The 12,839-nt window shown below is 48.0% G+C and overlaps 1 protein-coding gene across 9 annotated transcripts in view; it reads right to left on the bottom strand.

The window, feature by feature from the left end:
- The window catches only part of PAX5 (paired box 5), a 196,116-nt gene that overhangs the window by 81,223 nt on the left and 102,054 nt on the right, over window positions 1–12,839 (bottom strand). For 7 of the 9 annotated variants that reach the window (XM_011939423.1, XM_011939425.1, XM_011939424.1 and 4 more), the window contains one exon: window positions 4,853–4,982. The exons of the other annotated variants lie outside the window; for them this stretch is intronic. In XM_011939423.1, coding sequence (XP_011794813.1) covers window positions 4,853–4,982 — 130 coding nt within the window. The remainder of the gene's footprint in view (window positions 1–4,852; window positions 4,983–12,839) is intronic. 9 annotated transcript variants of the gene reach the window in all.

Here is a 12,839-nt window from a genome sequence, read left to right on the forward strand (position 1 = left end):
AAACATAGAAAAACCCTGTCCCTACAAAAAAATCAAAAATTAGCCGGGCACAGTGGTGCACGCCTATAGTCCCTGCTACTCAGGAGGCTGAGGTAGGAGAATTGCTTGGGTCCAGGAGGTCAAGACCAGTGAGCCGTGATTGCACCACTGCACTCCAACCTGGGTGACAGAGTGAGACCCTGTCTCAAAAAAAAGAAGAAGATGATCAAACCAGTCACAACATTCCCTTTAACAAAAGCCTAATCCAGAGTAAGGCATTAACTCTCTAAAATTCTAGGAAGGCTGGGAGAGGTAAGGAAGCTGCGGAAGGAAAGTTAGAAGCTAGCAGAGATTTGTTCATGAGTTTTATGGAAAGAAGCCATCTCCATAACATGAAAGTGCAAGGTGAAGCAGCAAGTGCTGATGTAGAGGCTAAGATCGAACTAAGATCATTGATGGAGGTGACTACACTAAGCAACAGATTTTCAATATAAACCAAACAGTCTTATACTGAAAAAAGATGCCATCTAGGACTTTCATAATTAGAGAGGAGAAGTCAATGCCTGGCTTCAAGAGCTTCAAAGAACAGTCTGACTCTCTTGTTAGTGGCTAATAGAGCTGGCAACTTTAAGTTAAAGCCGGTGCTCCTTTACCGTTCCAAAAATTCTTGAGTCCTTGAGAATTATGCTAAATCTACTCTCCCTGTGATCTATAAATGGAAAAATAAAGCCTGGATAACAGTACATCTGTTTATAGCGTGGTTTACTGAATATTTTAAGCCTACCATTGAGACCTACTGCTCAGAAAAAAACCTTCCTTTCAAAATATTACTGCTCGTTGACACTGTTCCTGGTCACCCAAGAGCTCTGCTGGTGATGTACAAGGAGATGGATGCTGTTTTCACACCTGCTAACACAACATCCATTCCATGGCCCATGGATCAAGGAGTAATTTCAACTTTCAAGTTCTCTTATTTAAGAAAGACATTTTGTGAGGCTATATCTGCCATAGAGAGTGATTCTTCTGATGGATCTGGGCAAAGAACATTAAAAACATTCTGGAAAGATTCACTATTCTAGATGCCATTAAGAATATTTGTGATTCAGCTGGGCACAGTGGCTCACGCCTGTAATCCCAGCACTTTGGGAGGCTGAGGCAGGTGGATCACGAGGTCAGGAGTTCAAGATCAGCCTGGTCAAGATGGTGAAACCCTGTCTCTAACAAAAATACAAAAATTAGCCGGGTGTGGTGGTGGGTGCCTGTAATCCCAGCTACTTGGGAGGCTGAGGCAGAGAATTGCTTGAACCTGGGAGGCAGAGGTTGCAGTGAGCCCAGTTCATGCCACTGCACTCAAGCCTGGGTGACAGAGTGAGACTCTGTCTAAAAAAAAAAAAAGAATATTCGTGATTCAAGGAAAAAGGTAAAAATATCCACATTATGGGAGTTGGGAAGAGGTTGATTTCAGCCCTCATGGATGACTTTGAGGGCTGAAAATGACTCACTTCAGCGGAGGAAGTAACTGCAGATATGGTGGAAACAGCGAGAGAACAAGAATTAGAAGTGGAGCCTGAAGATATACTGAATTGCTGCCATCTCGTGATGAAACTTTAGTGAATAAGGAATTGCTTCTTATGGATAAGCAAAGAAAGTGGTTTCTTAAGATGAAATCTACTCCTGGTAAAGATACTGTGAACATTGTTGAAATGCCAACAAAGGATTTAGAATATTCCATAAACTTAGTTGGTAGGGCAGTGGCAGGGTTTGAGAGAGCTGATTCCAGTTTTGAAAGAAATTCTGTGGTGGATAAAATGCTATCAAACAGCATCCCCTGCTGCAGAAAAGTCTTTCATGAAAAGAAGAGTCAACTGATGTAGCAAACTTCATCGTTGTCTATTTTAAGAAATTGCCACAGTCACCCCAATCTTCAGCAACCACCATCCTGATCAGTCATCAGCCACCAACATCGAGGCAAGACCCTCCACCAGCAAAAAGACAACTCACTGAAGGCTTAGATGATTATGAGCAATTTTTAGCAATAATTATTTTTAAATTAAGGTATGTGTCTTTTAAAAAGACACAATGCACACTTACTAGACTACAGTACTGATTGAGTATCCCTTATCCAAAATGTGTGGGACCAGAACTGTTTCAGATTTTGGATCGTTTTGGATTTTGGAATATTTGCTTTATATTTACCAGTTCTACTCCTAATCTGAACATCCAAAATTTGAAATGCCTCAGTGAGCATTTCCTGTGAGCATCATGTCATACTCAAAAAGTTTCAGATATTGGAGCATTTCAGATGCTCAACCTGTATAGCATAGACATATCTTTTTTTTTTTTTTTTTTGAGATGGAGTTTGGCTCTTATTGCCCAGGCTGGAGTGCTATGGCACAATCTTGGCTCACTGCAACTTCCACATCCCAGGTTCAAGCAATTCTCCTGCCTCAGCCTCCCAAGTAGCTGGGATTACAGGCATGCACCACCATGCCCAGCTAATTTTGTATTTTTAGTAGCGACGGGGTTTCACCATGTTGGCCAGACTGGTCTTGAACTCCTGACCTCAGGTGATCTGCCCACCTCGGCCTCCCAAAGTGCTGGGATTACAGGCGTGAGCCACCGCGCCCAGCCAGACATAGCTTTTATATGCACTAGGAAACCAAAAAATGTGTGTGACTCACTTTACTGAGATATTTGCTTTATTGCAGTGTTCTGGAACCAAACCCACAATGTCTCCAAGGTAACCCTATAACATCTTCTTGTGATCTGCCCACCCAATCTTCTATAAACTTGGATCCCAGTAACAAACCCTCCTTTCTGCAGAACAGTCTCCTCTTGGATCTCATTTGATCCTTACCTGGACACTGAGAGACCAGGACCCTTTTACAGGTGGAGAAACGGAGGCTCAGAGATGTGTCCAGAGTTAGACAGCAAGGCAGTGACCATGCTGGATGAGCCCCAGCTGATCTGTGTGGCAGCGTGGCCAGCAGCACAGGCCCTGGCATTTAACTGCAACTCCACTGCTCACCAGTTGTGATCTCAACAAGCCACTCAACTGCCCCAAGCCTCAGTTTCTCTATTTGTGAAATGGACATGATCATAATGGTCCCACCTCCCAGGGTTCCTCTGAAGGTAAAGTGAGTTCACTTAGCACAATGCCTGCTTCTCAGTAAGTGCTCAGTGAAGTGCCAGTTGCTATTATTGTTCACTAATCCAGGCTTCTTTGCACTCTGCCATGCCCACCTCTATAATTACTTGTAGTTCCTTGAAAAAAAGGAAAAAGGGCCCAGGATCTAGGAGCCAGAGGACTAGCTCTAACTCCCCCTTGCCCCTTATGTTGGGCAAGCCACTGCCCCTCCCTGAGACTTGGTTTCTGCATCTGTGAAATGGGAGTGCCTTCAGAGGTCTTGTCATGGATTCTTGTGACACCAGGAGAGGGGACCTCCACGGACACCTGTGGGGTCAGCAAAGGCTCACTCCAGCTGGGGCTCCCTGGCTCCCTGCCCCTCACTAACATCTCCCACCTCAGGCCTGGGTGCACTCCAAGCTCTTGGCCCACCTCCGGTGGATGGGGGACAAAGTCGCTCTTGCCACCTGACTGGCCCTGACGTGGTGCTCAGAGCTGCAAATAGGGCCCCGCTCTTCTGCCTGAGCCTCAGTGCTGACCTGTCAGCCCAGGTCTCGGAGCTGGGCCCTCCCTGTCTTGCTGCTTTGGCCTAAGTGACACCCTCCACTGTTCTAACCCAAGTCTAACCCAGCTTCCCTGATGCACCCACAGTTCACCTGCATGTCTACGAGTCCCATGTCACTGTCACTATTCACTGTGCCCTGCCTATCAGCCCACATGGGCATCCTGCTACCTCAAACTGGACCCACGGCTCTGGCCCAAGTGTGGCCCACCAGCCCCTTGTCTATTTGTGCAGTATCCAAGAGGGCCTCCTGCCTGTCCGGTTGGACAACCAAGAGCTGGCAGCTGAGTCTGTCCATATGGAGTCGGCTCCATATTATCCCAGCACAGCTGGGCCAGGGGTCTGCCCGTCCTGGCCCGCGCATCCAGCCCTTCTGCAGCAGCAAGCCAGCAAGCCCCATGGTGACCCGCCACAGGGAGAGGGTTCTGAGAAGAATCCTAACAGCTGCATGTATTGGGTGCTTACCGTGTACCAGATGAGAGTCCAAGCACCTTCCACATACAAACCCATTAATCCTCACAACAGCCCCCTGGGACAGATGCTAGCACTAGTCCCGCTGTGCAGCTTAAAGTCACAGCCCAGAACGTATACATGGCTCACCCAAGACTGCACAGTTAGTAAATGGCACGATCAAACACCACAGTGCACCTCCAGGACCCACACTCCCAATCTCTACAAAGACAGCTAAACAGTCTGGCCCTGGGACTTCCAGAGGGTGGCTGCTTTGCATCCACCAAGCACCTTCTAACCTACGCTGCCTGCCCTTCTTGACTCAGTTTCTGCCTGCCAACAGCAATCTGCAAAGAATCCCGTTCCTCCTTGAGGCTGGTGCCCACCAGGGTGGCCTTTCTCATGAAAGTGATAAACCTTAGGCCTCTGAACACTCAGCCCCACCCACGGGGGCTCCTCTGGCAGGAGGTTTCCTGCCTCCCACCCCAAGTCCCCTCCAGCCCACAGTCCATTCAGCATTTGTTCTCCCCGGCTTTGTTGGAACCATATCCAGCCATGTCTCATCACAGCTGCAACCCTGGCCCTAGCATCTGACCTGTTCCCAGACCTTATAACCTCGTTAAAACAAAATTGGCCAATCACATCCAAACACACCAAGAAGCCACTCTTCCCACCATACACTCCTCTCTCTCTCTTCCTCCCTCACTCATCCCCCACGCCCCAGGTGCCCTCACCTGTCACAATGGGGTAGGACTGCGGGCCTGGCACACTGCTCCCGATGTCAGCAGGCGTGGGGCTGGCCAGATTGGCCTTCATGTCGTCCAGCCCACCAGCCAGCGAGGCCATGGCTGAATACTCTGTGGTCTGAAAGAAGAAACAGAGATGTCTCAGCACCAAGACTCCACAGTATCTTAGTCAAATGCCAACTCCACATTCTGAGCTCAGCCACCAAGCCACATTAGTCCATGCCCGTGCCAAGGCCCACAGGGGCTCATGAACACCTCCAATGTTGAAAAGGCAGAGTCAGCTTGGTGGAACAAGACAGTTGTCCAGAATCAACAACCTTCCCAGGAGAGGAGGTGGGCAGGACTCAGTGCAACTTCACGAGAATCCAAACTTTGCTCCCTCTGGCCTTCATGTTGCCCTCTCCCAGCTCCAGTCGGCCAGAGACCCCACACTCCTCAGTGCAGGGATGGAGGGTCCATAACCAAAAGCAAGGCAGAAATAACTGTCTTCTTGCCGAGAGAATGGAAAGAACGGTTTCTGATTTCTGTGCTCTTAAACCACAAAGGTAGAATCACAGAAACAAGCGTTAAGAGGAATCTGGGAGATCATCCAGTCCAAATCCTCATTTCACAGATGAATAAACTGAGGCTCAAGGGGAGGAGGGCTTCACCCACCATCAACAGGGAAGAATATCAGTTGGTGTGGGTCACCATGAATTCCCACCCTAATCCAATATGTCAAACCAACTGAGCCACCATTTGGCAAGTGTTTTTGAATTCTGGAAGCAGGTAAACACCTGTATGCTGAAAACCACGGGGTGCACATATCTAATCTAGCAAGCCACACCAACCATGTGTATTTAGCCCATGAATCATGCTCCTTTCTTTAAGCCATTTCACGAAATCAGAGTTTGCAATGAGTCATTTCCTTGTCATCCAAGCCATTGTCAGAATGGTCTCCAGAGAAAGCAGCAAAGGCACCAACCTGGATCTTTCAACTGAAGGATAGACTAAATTATAAGCACGAGTGACAAGTCTCTTCCTCCCACCCCACCCCAGGGCCTATTTTCAGGTAAAGAAAATATATGTGACTGGGTGCAGTGGCTCATGCATGTAATCCCAACATTTTGGGAGGCCAAAGCGGGTGGATTGTTTGAGCCCAGAAGTTCAAGACCACCTTGGGAAACGTGGCGAAACCCTGTCTCCACAAAAAATACAAAAATTAGCCAGGTGTAGTGGCTTTCACCTGTAGTCCCAGCTACTCGGGAAGCTGAGTCGGGAAGACTGACTGAGCCCAGGAGATCAAGGCTGCAGTGAGCCCTGATCATGCCACTGTACTCCAGCTTGGGTGACGGAGCAAGACTCTGTCAAAGAAAGAAAGAAAGAAAGAGAAGGAAGGAAGGAAGGAAGGAAGGGAATTTGCAAACATTTAAGCCAACAAATTTTTTTGTCCATGTGAAGATTTGATGTGGGGAGTTTTCCTCCAGGACCCTGGCATTGCTGATGAAGGACACATCCATGTTGGTCCAGGGTTATGTCCTTGTCAGGCAGGGACACGGAAGCAAGCAGTCTTTTGGAAGGAGCTGCAGGCACCCTGAGCAAAATGACGAGGACTGAGCCACTGGGAGGGAAACCAAAGAAGCCACTGGGCACGCGGCAGGCAGAAGGGGCTCACACCCAGGCACATTCCTGGTGTCTTTCCCTTCAAATCAGAGATTACTTCCTGGGCAGCTAAAGTTTCAACTAGGGGTGATGGCAACAGGGAGTTGAGGAGGTGCCTCAGGCCCAGGCTCTAGATGATTCGTGCTGAGGACAGCATGTCCAGAGTTCCCCAGGGCTCTTCGATCCTCATCCATCAAAGGCTGGTTCTGAAACATGTAGAGAAGAGCACTGGCCCAAAGCAAGCCCAGGTCCTTCTAAGGGAGAGGAACAAGGCCAGGGGGACAGGCTTACCAGGCATCAGGAATCACTATAGAGCTACAGTAATTAAGACAGGGTGGTATTGGCACAGCGGTAGATAAATAGACCAATGAAACAGAATCCAGTCCAGACCCTGATCCGTGCACATATGGAACCGTGATATATGAAGGAGATGGTGTACAAATCAGCAGGAAAGGATGGACTTTTTAATAAACAGAGCAGGGGTAACTGGTTATCCATTCAGAAACGGGGGGAAAAAAGAAATTGGATCTTTACACCAGACACAAAAATCAATTCCAGGTGGATTAGAGACCTAAATGTAGAAGGCAAAGGCATCTAACGTGGTCAGCTCTAGGTCCAGCCAAAAATCCTTGGGAAGAAGTCTGCCCTTCGTGGAAGGAGGAGTGCCTTTTCTGGCCTGGGATGCTCACACAGGGTTCCTGCTCACTGTGGGGATAGTGGTGGGACCCAGTCATCCGGCTGCCCTGTCTCAGTGCCTCCTCCTCCAAGAAGTCTTTCCTGACCACCATTCCACAGGAGTGTGAGTCCCACCCTCATTCTGCTTGCCCCGCCAAGTGGTGCCAGAACAGTAACAACCACAGTCTTCACAACTGCATCAAAATCTCACACTCATTGAGTGTTCACTCTGTACCAGGAGCTTTAGCTGTACTATCCCATTTAATCCTCACAGTCACCCCTTGAAGCAGGCTCTATGATATCCCCATTTTACAGATGAAGAAACTGAGGATTTTATGATACAGCAGGAATGACTTGCCTAAGTTCATACAGCTTCTAGGTGCCCAAACCAGGATTCAAACCTGGGTCCCTCTGACTCCAAAACCTTGACAATGACCCTAATGATTTTTATACTGTGAGTACCTGATCCATTAAAACACAGTGAAATCAACTTGCTGGTCCCAACATTTTTATAAATGAAATTGAAAACAAAAAATCCAAGAGTCTCCCACATAGAAAGGATAAGTCCTGTTTTGTGAATCTTTGTTTCCCATGTCAGTGGGTATGTGTGTATGAGGTAGAGATTAAGATGTATTTCTTGCTATAGGTCACAGCCAGCAAAGTTTGGAAAATACGCCTTCATTCCGTGCAGCAGGAGCTATTGGAAAAAGGTTGCTGTCTAGACTTCTTCTTCTTTAGAATGAGACTTGGTCACGGCATTAGCCTCCTAATTTTCTGAGAATGAAGTGGGCATGAATTTAGAATTCCACTCACCAGAATCAGCTCCTTCAGCTCATTGCTGTGTGCAAAGACAGCAGGTCAAAATGTCTCTGACAAGGGTCTTTTCCTAGATGGCATCTTCTAGAGTTTCTGGGTCCCCAGGGATAGGTCCCAGTTCCTCCCTCCTCTCTGTGTTCCCGAATACCCTAGTGAAGGCCTGAGCATAGTGGACATGCATTCATTCAACCTTTACTGAGCCCTGTTTTGTGCAATATGATGTGTGAAGACCAGACACACTCTTTAACCCTCACCCACAAACCCCAAGAAATGCCATCCAAGAGGGACAAAAGCACAGAGTCATTAATGTATATGGGGTGTGAAGTGGTCAGGAAGGGTTTCTTGATGCAGGCTGTATTTAACCTGGGGCTGAACAATCCCTAACTCTCAAGACTGAGAACAGCCGAAGGCAGGCTCAGAGGTAATAGGACAGGAGTGACCCAGAAACAGGCACATGCAATAGTTACAGGGTGTGCAAGTGTAAAGGGGAAAGATGGAATGGTAGACTCGCTGGAACTCGATTGTGAAGGGCTTGCACAATGAACGGTGAACCAAGGAAGGAGTGCTCTTCCTAAGGCCAGGCAGCATCCCAGCCAAGAGTTAGCATCCCTGCGCCCCTCCCCAGCCCACCCTGGGGCTTGGCCCATTCCTAGACCTCAGCCTCTTCTCTTTGACATGGGCTGGGCTGCTGGGTCTGCAAAGGAAAGCCTTTATTTCCCCCAAGAAAGCAGAGCCAACCTGGGTTTAAGAGAACTGCAAAAAGGGTGGTCAACAGGGATATATCCTGCCTCTTAACATATTTAATTTCCAGATGGAAGAGGTTTGTTTTGCTATTTGATTTTTGTTTTAGTCAACAAATTCAGTATCAAACAAAGCTCATCCAGCCACTTCAAACGCTGGGTTTGGATCATCTTTTTAAGACAAGAAATCTTCAACTTATGTTACGCATGCAGTGGGAGGTCCGAAAATCCAGGCGTCCAACCACCATTGGCTAGCAGAAAGCAAAGCAAACCTCCCTATAAGCCAGGCCCTGGGGGACGGCGGGACACTCAGACACGAGTCCTTAGCTGCACTTCACCATCTGTGCCTTTCCTTTTCTTTTTTTTTTTGAGACAAAGTCTTGCTCTGTCACCCAGGCTGGTGTGCAGTGGCACGATCTTGGCTCACTGCAACCTCCAATGCCTGGGTTCAAGCCATTCTCCTGTCTCAGCCTCCCAAGTAGCTGGGATTACAAGTGCACACCACCACACCCGGTTAATTTTTTGTATTTTTAGTAGAGACAGGGTTTTGCCATGTTGGCCAGGCTGGTCTTGAACTTCTGGCCTCAAGTGATCCGCCTGCCTCAGCCTCTCAAAGTGCTGGGATTATAGGCATGAGCCACTGCGCCCAGCCATCTGTGCCTTTCACCATCACCACCTTGCAGGGCTTGCCTGGAGCCCAGCCTCTCTTCTTTGACGAGATTCCCTCAGTTCTTACTCTGCTCCCACATGAGCCAGGGGAAGCTATCATTTAGTTTTGGTGTTTAATTGTTCCCTAAGTCCATCACTTAGGTGATGTGGTGTCTGTGATTTTTAAAGGCAACTGCATTCTCCCCAATCTCTTGGGTTCCCTGGAACATTGCTACACCACAGCTCCTCAGCCATTGCAGACACTCTCCTACCTCCACCTGGAGGGCCCATCTCACTTTGTCACTTAGATAACTCTTACATTATCCACAAGACCCAGTTCACATGTCACCTCCTTGGTGAAGCCATTTCTGAGCTCCACACTCCTGCAAAGAAACAATCTCTCCCTTGTCTATGCTTCCATACTTGGTGGCTTTTTGTACAGACCTCCATTATCACAATGTAGAGTGGCTGTTGGTCTATCTCCTCCAGGTTGCCTTGAGAGTGTGGAACATGGAATATCCCTAGTGCCCCCTAAGTGCTTGTTGAATGAATGAATGAATGAATAAATGAATAATGGTCCAGTAGCATGTTATGAGCTACAACATTCAAAAATTAACTGGGAAGTGTTTGAACAAGAGCACTAAGTGATACGCTAACATCCCCTGCCCTCCTTCCACCTCTACCCCACATCAAGTCAGGTCACCAGAAAGCCACATCCCTGCCCAACATGTTAAAGCCCCTGTGTGGTGCTTTTTCACCAGTCTCTGATGGAATATCAGGCATTCAACACTTTTATGAGGCAAAAAAAGAAAACAGCCATAAAAGAAAATTGTTTAAAACCTCTGGAGACACTGCCCACTAGAATATTCAAATTCCTTGTCAATCCCTCCTACAATTCAGCACCAGTAAAGTTTTCCACTGGTGAGTCATGAATCTGCCTCTGACTAACAACAAGAACACTGGAAACCACTGCATATCTCTTTTTGCTTTGACTGCCAGGAAACTCGGTCAAATTCAGTGTTCAACCACCAAAGCCACTTCATTGCTGGCTCCTGGTACAATGATCTTCCCCTTTTTTCTATGTAATTTCTGAGCTTTTTTCCCAAACTTAACTAAGATACACATAATTGCTTATTTTGCAGGCCACCTCAAGTTCTTTGTAAAAGTGAAGGCTGGGAAAGCTGAACTGACAGAAAAAGAAAGATAGGAAGGAAGGAAAGAAGGAAGGAAGGGAGGGGAATGAGAGAGAGAAAGAGAAAGAAAGAGAAGAGGAAAGGCATTCCTGGTGCCTCTTTGCCTGATAACAATGGCATTCTACTTCCATTTCTCATAGTTTTTTGGAAGCCAAAGGCTGAGTGGTGGGGTGCAGAGGTATGCACGCAGTCACAGATGTGTAAGTGTGTTGGTGCACCTACATACAGCCCCTGAGAATCACAGGCAACAGCTGTGTTCTACATTTCCTACTTTCCTGAGCCCTTGGGGTTCTTTCTTAGGATGTCATTTTAGGCTTTTTCTCCCTCTTCATCAGGGTCCCTGGTGCTGTCCTTGACTATGACCCCGGAACAGAAATGAACTGAAGTCAGCAATTCACAGTTTCCTACTGCAGTGCAACCAATTGGGATAAAACTTCCTCTGCCTGCTGCCACAGAATCTTTTTCTTTTTGAGACAAAGTCTCGCTCTGTTGCCCAGGCTGAAGTGAAATGGTGCAATCTCTGCTCACTACAACTTCCACCTCCCTGGTTCAAGTGATTCTCCTGTCTCAACCTCCTGAGTAGCTGGGATCACAGGCTAGGCCACCACACCTAGCTAATTTTTGTATTTTGAGTAGAGATGGGGTTTCACCATGTTGGTCAGGTTGGTCTCGAACTTCTGACCTCAGGTGATCCACTTGCCTTAGCCTCCCAAAGTGCTGGCATTTACAGGCATGAGACACCACGCCCAGCCACCACAGACTCTTATAAGACCTCAAGGTCAAGACCACCAGCCCAAGGTGTGTGGACCATCCTCACAGACACCATGCTCCAGATGATGGAACAGCTTGTCCTCTCAAACATCAGAACTATAATAGAAGGACAGTCAGGGTCATCTTTCCCAACATAGAAAAACTGAGGTACAGGGATAGGGATGGATGTCCTTAGTTAAATTTTTTTTTTTTTTTTTTTAGACAAGGTCTTGCTCTCTCACTCAGGCTGGAGTGCAGTGTCACAATCATGGCTCACTGCTGCCTCAACCTCCCAGGCCCAAGTGATTCTCCCACCTCAGCCTCCCGAGGAGATGGGACTACAGGCACAGCAGCTAATTATTTAATTTTTTGTAGAGATGGGGTTTCACCATGTTGCTCAGGCTGGTCTTGAACTCCTGAGTTCAAGTGATCCACCCACCTCAACCTCCCAAAGTGCTGGGATTACAGGTGTGAGCCACTGCACCTGGCCCTTAGTTCATTTTTAACTGCATCGTTGATAACCTTTGACCCAGTGGTGGAAAAAAGACTGAACTAGGAGTGATAACACAAGGTTCTTGTCCCAGCTCTGCCCCTTTCTCACTTGTGTGGCTGTAGGTGAGCTGGGCCAGTTCTGTGAACCTCATTTTCACCATGAGTAAAATGAAATTTTAATTCTAGTCCCCAGCTGCCTGCCTACCTCGACAATCATGAGAATCTGAGGGATAAGGACAGGGACAGCACTTTGGAAACTAAGCAATATGAGAGGTTCAGGAATTCTAGCAGGGACTCAAGGAGGCACATGCCCCAGGAGAGCGTGCACTGGGCATCACGTGGGTCCCTAGGAAATTACCTGGAAAAGGACTGCCCGGGGCTGCACCAAGTATTGTCTCATCAGCATGGGGCACCACTGCCATAGCATGGAGGAGAAAAGAAACACAGACACGTGAGAAGGAGGGCAGCGCGAAGGGGGCAGCGCATGGGGCAAGGCTGCAGGGCTGGTCACCTCAGATGGCCACCTGGGGCCAGGAGGCCTCCCCGTCACCTACTGGGCTCCTGTAGCCTTACTGCCAGGCCACAGGTGTCCCTTGGGAGCTGGGCCAGAGCCAGGCCAACCACTCCCATTCTGAAGGACCAGACACCTGCCCACCTCTACGTCTACCCAGAGGGAGGACAGAAGCTGGAGTGGGTGAGACGTGTCTCTGGGACCTGGCTCCAGGGACTGAAGCCAAGCAGGCAGAGGGGTCTCCAAGCCCCTCCTTTCACTGGCCTCTGCTTCCCCACCTGTCTGAGGACTTTCACTGGAGGATTTCTAAGTCTTCTTCCACTGCTGATGCTCTTTGCCTCTATCACTGGCCACATGACAAAGTCTAGAGTCCCTCTTCAACAAATGAATGGCAAATCAAGAACAGAGAGATGATGAATCTATAGGTTAAAGGAGGCTTAGAGACAAATCAATAAGTCACAATGTGGACCCTGATTCAAACAAACTGTAAAAGAAATAATCAAAAAAAA

Source organism: Colobus angolensis, unplaced genomic scaffold (genome assembly GCF_000951035.1).
Source record: "Colobus angolensis palliatus isolate OR3802 unplaced genomic scaffold, Cang.pa_1.0 Scaffold181, whole genome shotgun sequence".
Lineage (NCBI taxonomy): Eukaryota > Metazoa > Chordata > Mammalia > Primates > Cercopithecidae > Colobus > Colobus angolensis.